The 20,505-nt window shown below is 48.3% G+C and overlaps 1 protein-coding gene across 3 annotated transcripts in view; it reads left to right on the forward strand.

Moving 5' to 3' along the window:
* GPR107 (G protein-coupled receptor 107) overlaps positions 1–20,505 on the forward strand; it is a 69,284-nt gene that overhangs the window by 14,811 nt on the left and 33,968 nt on the right. For all 3 annotated transcript variants that reach the window (XR_009602736.3, XM_060608366.3, XM_060608365.3), the window contains exons 2-9: positions 6,984–7,106; positions 7,439–7,489; positions 7,744–7,823; positions 8,578–8,717; positions 11,218–11,255; positions 13,003–13,059; positions 16,373–16,483; positions 16,809–16,942. Coding sequence is in view for 2 of the 3 variants with exons in the window: in XM_060608366.3 (XP_060464349.3) it covers positions 6,984–7,106; positions 7,439–7,489; positions 7,744–7,823; positions 8,578–8,717; positions 11,218–11,255; positions 13,003–13,059; positions 16,373–16,483; positions 16,809–16,942 (734 nt within the window). In the remaining variant the exon portion in view is untranslated. The remainder of the gene's footprint in view (positions 1–6,983; positions 7,107–7,438; positions 7,490–7,743; positions 7,824–8,577; positions 8,718–11,217; positions 11,256–13,002; positions 13,060–16,372; positions 16,484–16,808; positions 16,943–20,505) is intronic.

The raw sequence follows: 20,505 nt of genomic DNA on the forward strand, positions 1-20,505 counted from the left end.
CTATTTAGATGAGATTGGGGGTGGGGAGAAGTACAGAAGAACAAAGTGGACCGTGAGTCGATGGTTTGAAATTTCCTATAATAAAAAATGCAAAACAAACAAAAGATAGACTGGTTGGTTGGTTGTAATAAGTATGAGGCGGCCAAAACCATAGGTTGGGGTTTAAACAAACCTGAGTTTGAATACTGGCTCTGTCGCCTACTGACGTTATGATTTTAAGCAAGTTTTACCACTCTGAGCCTCTATTTCCTCGTCTATAAAACGGACATAATAACACCTGCCTTGTAGTGTTGCGATAAGAATGAGTGGCGGTAGGGGTGCCCGGGTGGCTCAGTTGGTTGAGTATCTGACTCTTGGTTTCAGCTCCGGTCATAATTTCAGGGTTTGTGGGATCGAGCCCTGTGTCAGGCTCTGTGCTGACAGCGGAGGCCTGCTTGCGATTCTCTGCCCCTCCCTCCATGCTCGCTCACTCTCTCTCTTTCAAAATGAACAGATAAACCTAAAAAAAAAATGAGTGCTGGTAGATAAAGCTCTTAGCATAGTACTGGCTACAAGGTCAAGTGTTTGCAGTCTCTGAAATCCTTGGGGAAACAGACATTACTGCTGTGTCAGTGCTAACAGAATTAATGGGGGCGGGTGCTTCTGGCTGCCTTAGTTGGAGCACGAGACTCTTGATCTCAGGGTTGTGAGTTCGAGCCCCATGTTGGGTGTAGAGCTTACCTTAAAATCTTACCAAAAAAAAAAAAGTGTGGTTGTTGAAAATGTAATTAAATCTTCTTTGTGTCTGATATTGTCATTCCCACCCTACTCTGGCACCCGCCCTGCCTTGTGTCTCCTGTTTGCTTCCTCATCCAGTCAGACTGACCTCGCTGCTCCTCCTAGGAGAGTGTCTGGAGGGAGAAATGTCACGATTCTGACTCACTCCTGCCTCCTCCCCAGACGCCGGCTGGAGCACTCTGGCATAGGAGTTACGGAACAGATGGGGCATTTGTCCCAGAGTACCCAGGTCTGGAAGGAGTGTTTTTTTTGTATCCCTCTGCACTCAGAACCGACTATTGGCAGTTTTTTCTGGGACTGAGTATTTTTCACGTTTGGGGCCTCAGCCATTAGTGGTATCATGTGAATGTTGGTTTATTTACACTGCATCGAATCAAATGAAGTTGAATGAACAATTAGAATGGATGACCTTCCTGGTTCCTTCCAGTTTCAAAGTGTCCATGTGTCTATGGTTTGTATAGTAAAACAGAGTTTGTACAATGCCTTCCACACACACCTTATTTGACACAGTGACGCGATAACTTAACACAGATGGGGGTTAGGTTAGGTGCAGGTCGTACACATGATACTGGCAAATGGTAATACTGAACATTTTTTTTATTTTTAATTTTTTTTGTGTTTATTTTTGAGAGAGAGAGAGAGGGAGAGAGGAAGAGAGAGAGAGAGAGCATGAGCAGGGGAGGGGCAGAGAGGGGGGAGACACCGAATCGGCAGCAGGCTCCAGTCTTCGAGCTGTCAGCACAGAGCCCGACGCGGGGCTCGAACTCAAGAACCATGAGATCATGACCTGAGCCGAAGTCGGACGCTTAACTGACTGAGCCCCGCCAGGCGCCCCGATCCTTTGCCCATTTTTAAGTCAGGTTATTCGGGTTTTTTGGGGTTTTTTTTGTTTTGCTGTTGAGTTGAGTTCCTCACGTATTTTGGGTATTAGCCCAGTATCAGATATATGATTCGCAAATATTTTCTCTCCTTTCAAAATGTTGTCTCTTCACTCTCTTGTTTTCTTTCCTGTGCAGAAGCTTTTCAGTTTGATGCAATCCCCATTTGTCTGTTTTTGCTGTTTTTTTGGTTGCCTGAGCTTTGGGTTTTACCCAATAAGTCATTGCCCAGACCAGCATCAAGAAGCTTTTTCATATGTTTTCTTCTACTAGTAGTTTTACAGTTTATAATCTTACATTTAAGTCTTCAGTCCATTTTGAACTGGTGTGTGTGTGCATGGAGTGGGAAAGGGTCCGGTTTATTCTTGTGCGTGAAGAGATCTAGTTTTCCCAACGCCATTTGTGGTGGGGACTGTCCTCCACTTGGTCAAAGATCCGTTGGACATACGTGTGTGGATTTATTTCTGGGCCCCTTGGGTCCTGTTCCGTCGGCCTCTGTTTTCGTGCCATTGTCACACCGTTTGGATCACGGTGGCTTCGCAATAGACTTTGAAACCAGGCAGTGTGATGCCTCTAGCTTTGTTCTACTCAACTTTGCTTTGGTTATTTGGGGTCTTCTGTGGTCCCATAGGAGTTTGGGGTTGTTTGGTCTACTTCTATGGAAAATGCCGTTGGCATTTTAGTAGGGTTGACGTTGAATGCGTAAGTTGCTTTGGATAGCATTGACATTTTTACAATCGTAAGTCTTCCGATCCATGAACACAGATTATTTTTCCATTGATTTCTGTCTTCAGTTTCTCTCATCATTGTTTTTATGGTGTTCAGGGTATATATAGATCGCTCACTTCCTTTGTTAAACTTATGCCTAAGTATTTTATTGCTTTTGATGCTTGTAAAATCTTTTTTCTCTCTCTCTCTCAGATGCTTTGTTGCTAGTGTATGGAGATGCCACTGATTTTTTTTTAAGTTTATTTATTTTGAGAGAGACAGAGACAGTATGAGTGGGGGAGGGGCAGAGAGAGAGAGAGAGAGAGAGAGAGACAGACACTGAGCATCCCAAGTAGGCTCCGAGATGCCAGCACAGAGCCCGATGCGGGGCTCAAATGCACGAACCGTGAGATCGTGACCTGAGCCGAAACCAAGAGTCAGACGCTTGACCAACCTCAGTGCTATTGATTTTTGTATTCTGCAGCTTCAAGGAATTCACGTATTAGTTCTAACAGTGGAAGCTTATTGTTTTCTATATAAAATAGCATGCCATCTGTAAATAGTGACAGTTTTACATCTTCCTTTGTAGTTCGATGCCTGTTATTTGTTTTTCATGCCTGATCGCTCTGGCCAGGACTGCCAGTACTGTGTTGAATAAGCATGGTAACAGCGGGGAACCTTATTTTGTTCCCGAGCTTAGAGGACAAATCTTCTGCTTTTCACTGTTAAGGATGATGTTAGCTCTGGGCTTGTCATTTATACGGCCTTTTTTATACTGAGGTGCGTTCCTTCTGCACCTGATTTGTGGAGGGTCTTTATCATGAAATGATGTATTTTTGTTGACTACTTTTTCTGCATTTATTGAGGTGATCATAGGATTTTTTTCTCCCTTCATTTTGTTATTGTGATGTATCACATTTATTGATTTGCATATATTCAGCCATCCTTGCAATCCTAGGGGTGAATCCCGCTTGATCATGGCGGATGATCCTTCCGTGTGCTGTTGAGTTCAGTTTGGCGGTCTCGTGTTACGGAGTTTCTCGTCTGCGTTCATCAGGGATATTGGCCTCTACTGTTCTTGTCTCGTAGTGTCCTTATATGGCTTTGGTTTCAGGATAAAGCTGGCCTTGTAAAATGGCTTTGGACATGCTCCTGCCTCTTCGGTTTGTTTGGAAGAAGTTGAGAGGGGTTGCTATTAATTTTGCCTTAACTCTTTTTCCTGTTTGATTGGTCTCCTTACTCATTATTAGTTTGTTCAGATTTTCTCTTTCTTTAGGAGTCAGCCTTGGGAAGTTGTGTGTTTTTAGGAATTTGTCCATTTCTTCTAGGTTGTCCAGTTTGCATTTAATATCATGTCGTGATTACCTTTGCATACTGGGAGGCAGTAGGGTGAAAATGGCTTTCACGTCAGATCTGTGTTGCAATCCCAGCTTTACCACTGATAGTCTCTGTTGTCTTGGGCCACGATTTCACCCCTGAACCTGTGTCTGCGTCTCTACCGTGGAGCTGCCGCCCTGAATTACACTGGGCTGGGTGAGGATGGGATGCCCTGGGAAAGCCCTCGGCCCGTAACCCGTTTCTCGAAAGGTGTGGAAAATGTGGAGTTATGATGCTGTAACGAATGTTTGAAAGGAAACTTGGAGATTTTAGAGGAGTATTTCTCAAAATGTGGTTTCTGCATTATAAGTAGCCATAGTGTATGTTAAATATGATGATTTGTGTATTTTTACCATAATTTAAAAAATAATGGTACCAGGGGCACCTGGCTGGTTCAGTCGGTTAAGCGTCCGGCTCTTGATTTCGGCTCAGGTCACGATCTCGCAGTTCATGGAATCGAGCCCCGTGTTAGGCTCTGCGCTGATAGCGTGGAGCCCGCTTGGGATGCTCTCTCTCCCTCCCTCCCTCTGGCCCTCTTCCACTCGCGCGTGCACACGCACGCTCTCTCTCTAAATAAAAAGCAAAAATAAAATGATTCAAAAACATGTATTTTGTGGCAGTGTTTTATCAAGTGAAATGCTAATATAAAAGTGAGAAAAAGCAATAAAGGAATGTAATGTTTAAATAGAAAAACAACTGTTCTAAGCTTGGTATTGAAACATTTTCCCCCAAATACGCAGAAAATATCTTTGGTGGACTGGATGAGTTAAGCATTTTTTTTTTTTTAAACCAGGCTTCCATTTTGCCACGTAGCATCTAAATGCTGGATAAATTAGAACAAGCATACTTGTAGGACTTAAACCTTCGTGTAGAATACACATGCTAAAAAATAGTCACTATTGGCTCATAACTTGGTGAATTTCCACAACGTAAATAAACACACTTGTGCAACCACAAGAGTGTCACCAAGCACTTCCGGAAGCTCCTTCCGACCCCCTCCTGTAGCCGCTGAAGTCTCTTCCTCCCAAGGATCCCCCTCACCTGACTCTATTCCCGTAGACAATTGCCCTGTGTTTGAATGGATCGTACCTACGGCGGCCTCGTTCAGCTTAGTGTTCTGTTGTGAGGCTCCGCTCGGGGCAGGAATTTGTTTATTCATTCTGTCTCTGGGGATCCTGCCAGAGCCTGAAACCGCAGTGTCCTGAGGCGTCCGTCTCATGGAGTTGAACTGATTTCTCTCCCGTGCATCTAGGACTGTGCTAGTCTTGTGCCTTCGGGAGCATTGAGAAAAGAGGCACTCACATCATTCTCTTAGAATCCTGAAAAAGGATGTGAGCTTTGGCATTTTGGGTTTTGTGGTCGAGCCTTCCGGCGGATGACTTCTAATATCTTCTCTGCTTCTCTTGTCCTCCCTGGGAGTTCCCGTGTGCCGCAGGCTACTCTGTCCCACCCGGGAGTGGGAGTCCAGCGACGTTCTCTAAATGCACGGCTGGCTCCTAGGAAAATTAGGGAAACTCCTAGAGGCCAAAAAAAAAAGAAGACGGTGGGGGTGGGGAAGCTGCAACCTCTGGAGCCAAAGCCTTGGGTGCAAGGAGGCAGAGGGGGTGGGGTGGTCAGGGTGTGGCTGGAGCTGTGTCCCTCTCCTTAGCCCCTAATATTATAGGACCCTCAGAGCTATAGTCCTTGAATTGATGAGTGGGCTAGGAAACATAACCCTCCTAATGGCAGCAAAGTAAGTGTTTTAGCTATCGTGTAGGGGGTTACAGTTTATGATTTTTTGAAAAAAATGTTAATGTTTATTTATCTTTGAGAGAGTGCAAGCAGGGGAGGGGCAGAGAGAGAGGGAGACACGGAATCCAAAGCGGGCTCCAGGCTCCGAGCCGTCCGCACAGAGCCCGACGCGGGGCCCGAACTCACGAATGGCAAGATCGTGACCCGGGCCGAAGTCCGACGTTCAACCGAGCCAGCCACCCAGACGCCCCCAGTTTATGATTTGAATGCTGTAGACTGATCCACAGCCTCTCCTCCGAGGCCTTTGGGGTTTGCGATTTTAGACTCCCTCTGATGTCCGGGAGACCCAAGTCTAGAGAGAAAATTAGCACTCACGCGAAGAAAGAGCCGGCTGTGAAAGCCCACAGAGAACACCGGAAGCAGAATTAGAGCCCCCAGAGCATCTCAGTGGATTGTAACGTAGTTTATGTGTAAAACTGGAAGAGACAAAGGGTAGAATTAAAAAACATGAGCCAGAAGCAAACAGTAGCAAAAAGGACTGTGCAGATTGGAGGAAGAACCAAATGCAGGATTTAGAAAAGTGCTCGGCTTAGTGCCTTGCATCTAGAAGCTTCCTAATTAATAACTGTTAGCTTCTGAAGGTGCTCAGATTTAGGCACGTGATTCTCAACATAAAACTCCTGACTTACCAATATGCACTGTCTTCATGGAGCCTCCGTTTTAGAAGTGTTCCCTAGAGCTTTTGTTCTTTTGGCCTTAAAATGTATTGACTTGGTTGAGATTGGAATCCCAACTTTGAGATGGCTTCAGGCGGCCGTGGTAGCACCTGCCCACGTGTCGCAGTTTCAGCAGATCTCAGGGCTGTCCTGTGTCCGAGACATCGCCCTCCACCCGGCCAGTGTCTGGATTCCTGCTGCATAAGGGCTTTGTTTCCTGAAACGTGTGTGACACCATTTTAGATGCAGATGTTAAAAAATTGTATCGTAGGTCAGAAAAATAATGTCAGGTGTCCTTCATCGTCCCGCAGTGGGAGGAGCCGGGTAGGTGCATAAAACTCTCATAGGAAGATTTATATAAATGAGTGTATTGTCGGAGCACCTTTGGCCACTTTTCCCCTCCCCCCTCCCCTCCCCCATCACGTTTTGAGTGCCTCCTGATGCCAGGCCTTGTGGCAGCGGGAAGCTTGTGAGGATGACTAAAACATTGTTCCTCCTTCCCGGGCAGTCACATTCCGCTTGACCACCAAGTCTGCCCCTGGGGCCCTTACAAGTGCACGGGGATGAATGGAATCTATTGTATGCCTCTTTCTGCAAAACTGTTGATATCTTATGAATTTCTGATGAGTCTGCTTCAGCTTTTGGAGCAGGAAGGTATATGTATTGTACATATTGCCAAATACATGGAAACGTGAGCTTGCTAGCTAGACACTGTAGTTTTTCAAGCAATAAATCGGTTAAATAAATCAAGTTAACTTCTCCCTTTGACTCATTCCACCACGGCAAATCTTTCTAGGACGATGTGAGGCATAAGGTTCATCTGAACACCTTTGGATTCTTCAAGGACGGGTACATGGTGGTTAATGTCAGTAGCCTTTCAGTGAATGAACCTGAAGGAGCCACGGACAAGGACACAACCGTAAGTGCCTTCCAGGAGGTCAAGGGCTTTACCCGTTTCTGTTGTGTAGATGAGAGCTTCACTCCCCCCCCCCCCCCCCTTAAATATGAAGTATCCCAATGTAGAGAAAATTAAACTTGGGGGCGGGCACCAGATAGTTTTATTTTTTAACACTTAAGTTGTAATTCTTGAATAATTTTTCGTAACTGGGGTTGCTTCTTACAAAATGAATGCTCAGAAGACCAAGAGAAGGCTAGGCCAAAGAAGCGCCTTTTCTGCTCCTTGAGTAAGAAAGGTGTGGATGCCAAATCTCTGCGTGGACACTTACCTCTGCCCTTTCCACCCCCTCTTAGATTGGATTCAGCCTGGATCGTACAAAGAACGACGGGTTTTCTTCCTACCTGGTGAGCATCCCTTGCATGACCCGGTTCCCCTCATCACTTTGAGCCCAAGACGCTGGGCGGGAGCCTCCTGCTTTTGTCAGTGCTGTGCTCCTGGCGGTGGGGGCTGCTTTGACTCCCTGGCATCTCTGAGCACCCGCAGCTGTGTGGTCTGGGGCGGAGCACGGGTCACTTGCTTGCCTTGGTCCTGAAAACTTTCTGTTCTTGTTCTGACGTGAGTGAATGAGATGATGTACCCCCGGGGCTTCCTTTCTCAGGATGAAGATGTGAATTACTGTATTTTAAAAAAAAAGTCCATCTCCGTCACCCTTCTAATCCTAGACATCTCCAGAAGCGAGTAAGTAATTGCAGTGTTCCTTCAGTCCCATCCTAGAGGAGACTCAGGGGGAGTTGCGTAGCTACGCTGACGTTCGCGGAGCGTCTACCGGATACTGGGCCGAAGGCGGGACGTCAAGAACATGATGGGGGGGACAGAGGCGCCGCCCCCGAGAAGCGTGCAGATTAATGACGGAGACCCAACGGCAATACACGTGGTCACAGCAATAGAGACAGGAAGTAGGGCGGAGAAACGGGACTTAGAGAAGAGGAGGGAAGGCTTCAGGCAACCGTTGGCTCCTTGGCAGGACGGGGTCTGCTGAGCGGGGAGAAGGGAGGGAATGCACGTTCGGCAGGCCGCGCATAGTGCCCACTGCCCCTCACATGCCCTCCCAGAGTTCCCTTTAACATCTTACTTGGTGTTTTACCCCTCGCTCCACTTCCCTTGTGCGCCAATTCGTTGAACACATTGTAGACACTAAGGGGGAAAATACGTTCATCAGAGCCGTGTGGTCGCTAGGAATGTAAGCTTCGGAGTGAGAATGTCAGGTCCTCGCCCGGCTGCTTCCGGCCTCACCACTCTTGGGCGAGTTATTAACCTCCCCGAGCCCCCATTTCAGCAGGTGTACAAAGCAGACAGTAGAATCCACATCAGGGACCTCGTAAGGACTACCTGAGATGATGGGTTTAGACCCCGGGACAGTGTGTAACACGGGGCGCTCAAAGGGCCCTAGCATTCCTTTGAACTTGTTTACTTTTCTCTTATTTGAATTTAGGGTGAGAGTAAGATCTCCATCAGACGCTGGGACCCAGCTACCAAAGATCATCTTCAGCAAGGATGAGAAAGTCCTCGGCCAGAGCCAGGAGCCTGGTGTTGACCCTGTTCCGGCGGGCAACCAGACTCAGCAGAAACAAGGTAAACTATAAGGTGGAGAAGAGCATTTTCTTTACCACCCTGCTTCGTAGATTCTTCTTTGTCCCCAGGTAAAAACCACACACAGTCATAGCATTATTTTATTTTGGAGCTTGTCCAAAAATAAATAACCATCAAAGAAAAAGGTGGAAACTGGGGGAAAGGAGAAACAGAACAGTAATTTCTCTGATCTTGTTGTGTTAGAATTTTAGTATTTCTGTTTTCTTTTTCTTTTTTTTTTTTTTTAAGTTTATTTTTGAGAGAGTGAGAGAGAGCCCTTACACAAGTGAGGAAGGGGCAGAGAGAGAGAAAAACCCAAGCAGGCTATGCACCAGCCCAGAGCCCACTGCGGGGTTCGAACTCAGGAACTGTGAGATCGTGACCTGAGCTGAAGTTAGAGGCTTAACCGACTGAGCCATTCAGGTGCCCCCGTATTTCTGTTTTCTTCTGAGCTGTTTCCTGGGTGGGTCTAGAACATTTGATTTTTATTTCTTGTAAAAATTCTTTTAATGTTTATTCATTTTTGAGAGAGACAGAGTGCAAGCAGGGGAGGGCCAGAGAGAGAGGGAGACACAGAATCTGAAGCAGACTCCAGGCTCTGAGCTGTCAGCACAGAGCCCAATGCAGGACTCGAACCCACGAACCGTGAGATTGTGACCTGAGCCAAAGTCGGAGGCTTAACCGACTGAGCCACCCAGGCGCCCCTGATGTTTAAAAGTCATAGTCATGTTTGTAATTTCCTAAGCATCCCTGTTCACTCAACTTTAAGATAGTTCATTCTTACCAGCCATCCCATTATATGGATACTGTAACTTGCTCAAGCTTTCCCCTTAAGGAGACGTGTTTCCATTGTCATGCTATTATAAATATTGCCGCACTGGAGGTTCTTTATTTTAGAACTTTGGTCATTTCTAGAACTTTCTTTAGGATGGGTTCCCTGAACTGGAATATTCGGTTCAAAGGATAGGAGTACTGAGAGAATATTGGTACTGTTTTCAGCTCCTTTCCAAATGAGTTGTATGAATTGATACTCCTTTTGGAAAATATATAAGAATAGTGCCCACCTCACCTTGTCCTAGGCAGGACTGGGATTTTGGTGTGTGTTTGTTTGTTTTGGACCCAAAGTAAAAGGCAAAAAAGGACTCCTGTTTGGGTATTTACTCTTAACTACCGAGGTTGCACTTTTTCTCCATATGTTGAGTAACCAGTTTATATTTATTGCCTCTTTTATTAATTGTCAGGTTTATCTGATAGTTTAGTTCTTAAAGAGAACTTACTCTTTATTATTGACACTTTTTTTTCTCAGTGTGTCAAAACTCTAATCCCAATTAAAACACATACAGAAACGTTGCCTTTGCGTGATGGTGCAGTTTAGTGTCTGTGTACATTTCCTCCTCGTGCTGGTTTCTCATGCTCACGTACACATTCGCTGCACGGAAAGTATCCTTTTCCTACTGTTATTTTGAAACTCTCTCCCTATAGCGAGGTTGAGATCCTGTCTTCCCCATGAAGATATCTTAAATAAAAATAAGGCCCAGATGCCCTCTCTGTTCCGTGAAAGAAACCATTAGCAATCTTAACACTCCCTGCTGTCGGGAAAAAGCATCAATTATGCTGCTGTTACTTGCTATGAATTTTTCCGTACGTGTAAATAGATGTCATACACACACACACACACACACATATATATATATATACATATTTTGTTGTTGTTTATTTTGAGAGGGAGAGAGTGTGTGTGTGCATGCAGAAACGGGAGGGGCAGAGAGAGAGAGAGGGAGAGAGAGAAGATCCCAAGCAGGCTCCACGCTGTCAGCACAGAGCCCGATGTGGGGCTGGAACTCAGGAACCATGAGATCGTGACCTGAGCCAAAATCAAGAGTCGGATGTTAACCAACTGAGCCACCCAGGCGCCCCGTGTGTACATATTTTGAAACAATGATCTGTTTTTAAATGTGATTACTTAGAAAATGAGGAAGGTCACTCCGTGTGGCATCTCTGGCAATAACATACATTAGATTATTCAGAGATGAGTTTCCCTGTTGGGACTGAATGTTATCCTTTGTTAGAGAGCATTTATGGGGCGCCTGGGCGGCTCAGTCGGTTAAGCGTCCGACTTCCGCTCAGGTCATGATCTCGTGGTTCGTGAGTTTGAGCCCCGCGTCGGGCTCTGTGCTGACAGCTCGGAGCCTGGAGCCTGCTTTGGATCCTGTGTCTCCCTCTCTCTCTGCCCCTCCCCTACTCGTGCTCTGTCTGTCTCTCAACACTAAATAAACCTTAAAAAAAATTAGAAAGAGAGCATTTATAAGCTCCAATTTGCTGCTTCTGCAATTGAAGAATCGTTTTGGAATCTGAGGAGTTGGCATTCTACAAGATAGCATACGGCCTCACCTTGTTTGTTTGATTTATTTGATACTAGACAAGCTAGAGCCTCGTAACGTGAAAGTAATATATCTAAGAGCTGAATCATGCAGTAACATCTTTTAAATGTTTCTGCTTCTAGACGGTGGAAAGTCTAAAAGAAGTACGGTAGATTCCAAGGTAAGAACTGACCACCCACTGCTCAGCTTTTCTGCGTGTATTTGTAGCTGTGTGTACATGTGTGTGGCGGTATATGTAAGTGACCGTATGCGGGGATATGAATGTGGATATGAACGTATAGACGTACACGTAAGCAGATACACACAGGTGCGCGTGCCTACCCCACGGGGCGTTGCTCTCTGTCGGGAGAGCTGTTACTACACTGGAAGAATAAGCATGACGGGTGCCGGGCACCGGCCTGTGGGAAATAGAAGGTGTGCCTTGAGCGGAGAGGGGGATCTTAGTTAATATAGGTCCAGACAATAGAGGCTGTTTATTTTTTTTATTTTTTTTATTTTTTTTGAAAATTTGGATTTTTTTTGTTAACAGTTTTTTTTTTTTTTTTTTTTTTTAATTTTTTTTCAACGTTTTTTATTTATTTTTGGGACAGAGAGAGACAGAGCATGAACGGGGGAGGGGCAGAGAGAGAGGGAGACACAGAATCGGAAACAGGCTCCAGGCTCCGAGCCATCAACCCAGAGCCTGACGCGGGGCTCGAACTCACGGACCGCAAGATCGTGACCTGGCTGAAGTCGGACGCTTAACCGACTGCGCCACCCAGGCGCCCCTAGAGGCTGTTTATTGATGCACCCAAAATAGGAAGTCCTCAGGAGTTCTTGGTCAGGAGAGACTGATACGGACGGTGTTTGGGGCGGACGTTGCCCTGCAAGTAATGTGCAGAGGAGCCTGGGAGTGGGGGGGAATGGAATCAGGAGGACCCGGAAGAGCGCCCGCCGTGATAACACACGGTGCCCTGACAGCGGCGCGAGGGTCTGCAGCCAGAGCAGAGCCTTGGAATGGGAAGCAAGGGCTGGGGGCGAGGCAGGGGAGGGAGGTGTTTATCTTCTACTGTTTGTAGTAGACGAAGAGATAGTAGAAATCGCGGAAGGAAAAACTGGCAGCGTTTGGGTTTGGGGTATCTTGAATTTTCTGCGAGGGGGCACCCGGACGGCAGCGCTTCGTCGGAACCGATGCGTCGAAGGGTGACCGTCATACGGTTAAGCGCACACTTTGAAAAGTTTCGCCCTAAGCGTCCACCTGTGAACCCGCCACCACGATCGAGACCGTGCACCCATTCACGGTCCTGCAGGTTCCTCCTCCCACGCCCGGCAACCGCCGGTCCGCCTCTGCAGATCAGTAACGCAGAGCTTTGTAGAAGTGCCTTATGCAGCCCGCGCCCCGGTTGTCGTCTTTGACTCCGCGTGACCGTTTTGAGTTCGGCCATGTTGTTGGCTGTATCCGGAGTCCCTTCCTTTCCGGTGCTGAGAACTTGTCGGTTGCGCCGATGGCAGTAGGCCGGTGGTTTGAAATCGGGAATGGCGTCCAGGTGGTGTGTCGGGGTGTGACCTGGGCAGGCACCCGTAGTCTTGCTGAAGCCGTAAGAGCAGAGATGTGCTCGGGGGTGGGGGTGGGGGCGAGATCGGGAGGGCGGGGCAGGGAATAGGGGGTTATCGGGGAGGCAGAAGAGACCGCAGAGAATAGGAAGTAGGTGAGGAGGAATTCCCATTCTCTGGGAAAGGGGATCTCAGACATCTTGAAAGGATGGTGAATTTTATTTTCAGAGAGCTTTTGAAGGTCAGCCAACTCCGGATTTTTTTTAAAAGGATGTGTTTTTGGTTTCGTTTTTCCATTTCCATTTTTATGAGCATACGTTTTTTGCCAGTGTCCTCCTAAAACAGGCGATTGTGTTTTGTTTTTTGTTTTTTAGGCCACGGGAGAAAAATCCTTTTCTGTTCACAATAGCGATGGGGCAGTTTCTTTCCAGGTATGTATTCTCTTGGAGTCATCTCCGTAGGATTTATCCCTACAGCGTAAATGGGTGAATTTGTGAAGGAAGTTTGAGTTTAGGAATGATAGTTTAGGCATGCTACACATCGGTCACTCGAACGCGGTAGCTCTTTCCCTGGCAAACCTGCAAGGTGGATACGGTTACCCACCGCTTGCCAGATCATGTCTCTGAGAATGAGCCACTTTGTGAATGTCCAGCGTGAGTGACAGGGTCCAGATTCCAGCCCACATCTGCCCGGCTGTCCCCACACCTCTGCCTCTTTAATCCCGTGCTGCCCCCTATTCAGAGTGTTCTAGAAGCACAGAATTCTGTACCTAGGAAGACCTGTGGTGATCATGGACGATGCTGGTAGGACTCGAGAGATGAATTCACCGGGGCCCCTAGGCCTTGAGTGACCGGCCCAGCCGGTCCCGCTGTTCGGTGCACGAGAGCACGTGTGGCAGCCTTACAGCCTTGGGTGGGGTCCAGCGGCCACTTACTTACTAGGTGGTGACCTCAGACAACTCAGTTAACTCCTGAATCTTGCTCTCCAATCATCTGAAAGTGAAACATGGTGGAACCTATCTCATAGAGTTCCCGTAAGTATCATTTTTAAAGATATAAAAGTGCTTTGTGAAACACTATGCAAATAATGTTTTATCATGAATTGGTAAGAATCGCGGTCTCTTTTCTGAGCAGTTTTCATTAATTGAGGTCTAATTTGCTTCGAGTGAAACGCACAGGGCTTACACACGCAATTTGATCAGTTCTGGCAAAGGCACGCACCCACGTAACCCACTCTCTGTGGAGATTTCCGGTATTTTTATCACCTCAGCGCCCCCCATCCCTGCATCCACTGTCCTGATTTCTTTCAGCATAGATCATTTTGCCTCTCTAAACAATTTTATATGTTCTTTAAATCTAGTACCCCCAGGTTTTAGTAGCTAATTGAGAGCCCGTGGACGCTCGTCTGCTCAGAACCCTTGGCGGCTTCCCATCTGCCTCAGAGCAAAAGCCTCGAGCCCTTCCCGGTCTGCAAGGCCACGTGGTCTGGCTGCCGTCTTGTCTGTGACCTCGGCTCCTGTTTTCTGCTCCAGCCGCGGAAGCCACCTTGCTGCTCCCTCCCAGAACCGATCAGGCCCGAGCCTCTGCTGTGGCTGTGCCCCCTAGTGGGAATGCTTGTCCCTCAGAATCCACATGCTTAATTTCTTCCTCTTTCAAGCCTTTGCTCGAACATCATCATCTCACCAAAGCTTCCTCCGTTCGCCCTGTTTTAAACACGGCTCCCTTCCTTCCCCTGTCCCTGCAGGCTTCCCCTTAGCACTTCACCTTTTGCCAACCTGCTGTGTACTCTGCTTATTTATTATGCTGATGTTCTGTTGCTCCCGTTAGAAGGTAGCCCTAAGGGAGAGGTTCTTTTAAATCTGTTTTATTACTGATGTATGTAAAGTCCCTAACCTCGGGCCCGGCCCATAATAGGCTGTGTCCGTTAGTAATCATGGAGCCAAGTAACCGGGTCCCAGGCGTGGCGCGGAGCACTTACACGTTGTCGTTACCCCAGTTCATCCTTCGAGCACCTCTGTGAGGTAGGCACTGTTATCATTCCCCTTTTACAGATGAGGAGACTGAGGCTCAGAGAGGTTAAGTAACTTGTCCAAGGGGAGGATTCAAACCCAAGTTTGTCTGACTCCAAGGCCCATGTGTTTAACCACTTTGTTCACTGCCTCCTTAAGAAAATACAAAAGGTACTTTCCTCTTTTCCTTCTCTCATTTTAAAATGCTTGCTAATACAGTAAGCTTTTTGAAATTTCTTTAAGCCGTTTCTTTTAAAATCACCAAGGAAAGAAAACGTGGTGGGATTTACACATTTGTCGCTTACTGACGCTCTGTGTCAGGGTGGGTGTCGTGGGGAAGCAGCTCGTGTGATGGTTAAGAACGTTGAGATAGCCAGTTTGCAGGGTTCTCGGGATCAATGCGACAGGCAGTGGATGGCCAGTCTGCCTTCTCTCTGGCTTCCCTTCTCCTCGTAAGAAGTCGGTAGATGACCCCTTGCCTTGCTGTTCGCTAATTTTGGACAAGGCAGTCACTGTGAGCCTCTCTACCCCATCCACGGAGCAGGAATGATAGTTTATCTGCCTAAAGCAGGAAGGGGACCGTTAGGCCTTATTCCTACTCTAGAATGTACATTCGTGCTTGATTTTGTTTGCGGGTCAGGTGCCTCCTGTGATCGGCCGTGATATTTCTGCTGACTTTTTTAGAAATTTCTATTTCTTAGAATCTTCATGGGCATCTTACTTTTGGAACTAAAAGTTACCAAGACGTTAAGAGTTTTCTGGCTACCCTGCGTGGACTAAGACATACACTCTGACGTTGACAGCTGAGCTTGGGAGATGATTTAACAAAGGAATAATTCCAGCTTGAATACCTGCGGTCTCTTATTTCCGTCTTCTTGTCAGATACCTGTTTTTTTCCCTATCCTGTCTAAGTGGACCTTTGTAACCATCAGCGGGGGCCAGAAATAGAACAGTGCCAGCACCCCAGAAACCCCGTGTGACCTTCACATCCCTTCCCAACTGTTAGGAGAGATGTTATAGCCCCGTCAGTTCCTCGCTTCTCCTTATGGTTTATCGTGTATCTGTGTAGCCCTCAAGAATGTATCTTAGGCTTGTAGCAAAGTGCTTTTGACCAAGGAGTCGTATTTTCTAATCTTATCTACAAAATGTCTTTGGATTTACGTTAAACTCCGTTTGAACACCTGAAACATGCAAGAAACAGGAAAGTGTGCAAATGTAGAAAATACGGCCTGTGTCCCCGTTGTCTGAAATCACAGGTACACATTTTAACGAGGGAGTGTTGGTCCCCTGCCTTTTCAAGTAGCAGGCGGGCCTTCTTCCTTCTTCGGGAGTTTTTTGTTTGTTTGTTTTTGTTTTTAACCTAAAAGAGCAAGGCGACACGTCGACTGAAAAGTAGGTACCTGCATCGTAGGTCATCGCTGCGGCCCCCAGCCACACCTCCCACAGCTGGGGAGTCTGTGACAAAACCAGGGTGGTGGGGAGCGGACCGTAGACCCCAGGTAGTGGGCACGCGGGTACTCACCAGCCACTTCCGTCCCCTTTCCTGTCGCCTGGACAGAGACCGAATCGCAGAGGAAGAAAACACCTGTTTGGTCTCTGCCCTGGGGGAATTCGGTTAGGTAATTCGTCTCTCTGTGTTTGTTTCCGCCCTTAGCATCCCCGATCTCTTCCTAAGATTGAAACACGTCGCCGGGGATCTGGGCATATTCTGAAGTTTCTGTCCTCTCCACTTACAGTTTTTCTTTAACATCAGCACCGATGACCAAGAAGGCCTCTACAGTCTTTATTTTCACAAATGCTCCGGGAGCGAACTGCGGTCTAGCGACGAGCTCTCCTTCAGCCTTGATGTGAGTACTGCGCAGAAGGTGTTCCACGTGGGTTTTGTCAGCCCCGTAAAACGTGAGGCATTTGTTTCTTTGTAAGAGTGGGTGTTAACAACCCTTAAAACGGAGTCGGAGAAAAAAATGGCCGGAGTCTCACCTCTGCAGAGGATTCCTAAGCTAGAAAATACAAAGCAGTTTGGGGTGTTTTTACACTTTATGCCGTGCGTTAGGAGTGTGGCTATCTGCCGGTACTTTCTTCGGCCCGAGTGAAGCAGCTAAGGCGACAGACTGCTGGCTGTGGGGTGATCTGTTCTTGAAAAAGAAAAAATTAATCTCACGTTCGTTGCAGATTGAGATCACAGAGAAGAACCCTGACAGCTACCTCTCGGCGGGAGAGATCCCTCTCCCTAAATTATACATCTCTATGGCCTTTTTCTTTTTCCTTTCTGGGACCATCTGGATTCACATCCTTCGAAAACGACGGTAAATTGTTACTTCCTTGAGTCATCCAGCTTAGAGTATGTTGAGATGTGTGTCATTTCACCTTTTGCTGGCTTCTGTGCCTGGGGGGCATTGGCTCTAGCAACCCTGCCCTCCTCCAAGGGCATCTTCCCTGAAACAGGGAGACTTTGCAGCGTGTGGAGGGGCTTGGCATGCCGTGGCGTTTTCTTCCCTTTGCTTTATTTCTTTATGTTTAAGATTTGTTTTTAACGTTTTCATTTATTTTTGAGAGAGACAGAGCATGAGCAGGGGACGGGAAGAGAGAGAGGGAGGCACAGAATCTGAAGCAGGCTCCAGGTTCTGAGCTGTCAGCACAGAGCCCGACGTGGGGCTCAAACCCACAAACCGTGATCGGACGTTCTGAGCCGAAGCGGGGCACTGAACTGACTGAGCCACCCAGGCGCCCCTCTCCCTCTTTGCTTTGTTTAAACAGCAGATCCAAGTATTTTGATGATCCGGGGGCTGTTTGTTCATGAGGAGGAGGAGAGTGGCAGGGAGCCACAGCCTGGCTGAGAGCGTAGCATTACTGCCCGGTGCTCGATATTGCCCGTCTACCGGGCAGAGGTGTTGGCTTCCAGAGACTTGTCACTGGAGGAAAAACTTCAAAGCCCACCTGCCCGGCTCTTGGCCTCTCTTCTGAAACCCGAAGGCTTTATCTGCCTGTACTCGGTTCTTGAAGGGAGCAGCTGCACGTGTGTGTGGGACCAGCGTTTAATTCTGTCTCCTTTCCCCCGAAAAACAGAATAAAATACTACTTGTCAGTTAGAGAACAGTATGAGCGTTTGTTACATAAGATCTGTAAACTAAGTAAAGGACGGTATATGCTTATGGCATATTGTAACGTGGCGTCATGTAAATTCAGAAGATAATTAGGCGTCCCAAATGCCCAGTACCTCTTTCTGTGGAGCACTGGGCAGAAATCGAGACCTCTTCAGCCCCCGGGGGCCTGTCTTCTGGCAGACATGCTCAGCTGGGGTAGCGAGCTCGGGCCGGGGCAGTGCAGGCTCCGGTTTGTTTTAAGATTTGCATTGATGGAAAGAGCCACCCGTCTACTTGTGAAGGACCGTGCATGGTTGTGTTTGGGGTAATCAGTCAGGTGGCCATTCATAAGAAAGCAAGAATCTTAACCAATTCAGGCTATAAAAAGGTTCTTCAGTGAAGTGTTGATTCTTCCCTTATTAGAAAAACCAGGACTGGGACTCAGAGACCCAATTCCAGGTGTAAACACGGGCCGCTCCCACCTCTGTGTCTCGCTTCACTCCCTGGGCCACAAAACTGGGACGGGGTCATTGCCCTGCTTTCCTCTGAGTGTCTTAGAACCTTAGGTGTGTTGTGTGATTCCCCCCGCCCTTCCCCCCAAATCCTGTGCGCCAGAGGACTTTGCAAATCAGGGCACTATGCAAATGCGAGGTGCATACGAAAGACCTGAGCAGACAGGTGCTCAGGGGTATTTCAGTTTCTGTTTGTTTAGCGATGAGACCGTCCCTGTCGCTGGTCCGCTTACATGAGATGACGGTGACTTTTAACTGTGGTCAGAAGAGGCGCACCTGCTGCGCGCAGCACGTGTGTAGTTCACGGCACTTCGCGTGGAAGGGGAGGACAGACAGCCGCTCGCTTTCCAGCGCCTGCTCCCTGCCCAGTCCAGCGCTCGATGCGGGTTCTGTCCGCTCACCTTCCACCTCCTGGAGGTGGGCGATGCCCCATCTTCAGCAGAGGTTACTGGGGGCCGAGAGGGGTGACGGTTGGCAGGGTAGAACCCGTGTTCGAGCCAAGTTACTGGGGCTCTCTCTCGAGCCTCTTGTCCCTCCCGTGTCATCACCGCCCCGGCCGCTGGCGCTTCGAGCAGGATTGCAGGTCGAGGGGGCCGGGGTGTGTGAGCGAGCCGTCTCGGCAGCGGGCGGTTCTGCGCTCTGGGTAGGTGTCGTCGCCACTCTGGAGTGGCAGACTCGTCTGGCCTTGACTTCCTTTTTGACCTTGGAGTAGGTAGGCGTCGGAAGGGAAAGGAACGGGGGGGGGGGGGGGGGGGGGGGGGGGGGGGGGGGAAATGGGCCGGAAAGGGAGCGTGCGTCAGTTTGTGACACACCCTCCTTATCGGTCTGTGCCAGGCCCCTGTTCTTCATTTCCCCTTCGTCCCGACCCCCGACCCCTCTCTCGTTCCTTCCCGGCTGCTCCGGTGCACGTGATGTGTGTTGTTGGGCGTGGGTGTGTTTACTGTTCCTGCATGTTTGTGACTTTCGTAAACCATGCCAGCTCTAGATTGCCGTTCGTACCGTTTGTCACGCAGTAGTAGCTGTTTCAAGGCCTAGTCACACTGCCGTGTGTCCGTCCGGTTCGTTCATTTTTTGGCTACCCCATAGTGCGCATCCCCACGTTTTACTCACCCATCGCTTCGGTGAGGGACCCCTCCCTCGGCCTCCCCCCCGCCCCGGTCCCCCCAGCCGTGTTGTCATGACCTCCCACCCCCTCCCTGGCCTGTCCCCTTATGGCTCCGTGCAGCCTCTGAGGTGCGCTCCCAGAAGGAGGTGTGCTGGGCAGGGGGTAAAGTCTTCCTTGATTTCGTTAAGCGCCCGCCACCAGATGGCCCGTACCAGCTTCTACTCCTGCCAGCGGTGCAAAGGGTCCCTGTTTCCCCAGACACCACTGGCATCTTATTTTTGGGTATAAACTGGAGCTTCGTTCTATTTTGCATTTCTCTGACCACTAGTGACGTGAAATCTCCTTCTGGGGCCCTGTTAACCATCTGGGTTCCCCTCCTTGTGACCGTCTCTATGCTTTGCACATTTTCTTTGGGTTTTCTGTCATTTTCTTGTCGCTTTACGTGCGTTTCTTGCATAGTTTGGACATCGATCCTTTGTCTGTCCCAGACATGGCAAATTTCTTCCCCCAATCTGTTAAACCTACCTGTGGTATTCGTTGTTGAACGGAAGTCTTTCATATTAACGGAGTCAAAGCTGTCTAATCTTGGGCGGGGCTTCTTGGAAGAAGCCTTTTCCTACTCCAGGGTCACAAAGGATGTAAGTTATGTTTGGCAGTGAAATCCATCTGGAGTCCTTCTTTATGTAAACGTGAAGTGGGGACACGGCTGCACACACACACACACGCACGCACACGCACACACAGGGTTGGGCGGATTTTCCCCATGCCAGTTATTAAATGGTCCATCCTTCTCCAGCCGGTTGGCTGCCCCTCGTCTGTCGTAGGCCAAGCCTCCATACACGCAGGAATCCGTTTCCAAGCTCTCGGTTCTGTTGGCTTATTTGTCGGACGCTGTACCCCTTCCACACTTTTTGCTGCTGTGGCTTCGCAGAATGTCTTGCTGTCTGAGAGCGTGACTCTCCTCCGTAGCTCTTACTCAAGTCTCCGTGTACTTTCATAGTTTTAAATCTGTCTCCAAAAGCGTCTTGTGTCCCATTAGGTTAGTTCCTAGGGTGAGGTCGGAAAGGGTAGAGGAGTTGAATGGCTGGCAGCCCGAAGGTGGGCGAGTACCTGTGTAGGCCTGGTGGTGGGAGCGGGCGCTTCTCCCCACTGGCCGGTCCCAGCCCTGA

The sequence above is a fragment of the Panthera onca genome, chromosome D4 (genome assembly GCF_046562875.1).
Source record: "Panthera onca isolate mPanOnc1 chromosome D4, mPanOnc1 haplotype 2, whole genome shotgun sequence".
Lineage (NCBI taxonomy): Eukaryota > Metazoa > Chordata > Mammalia > Carnivora > Felidae > Panthera > Panthera onca.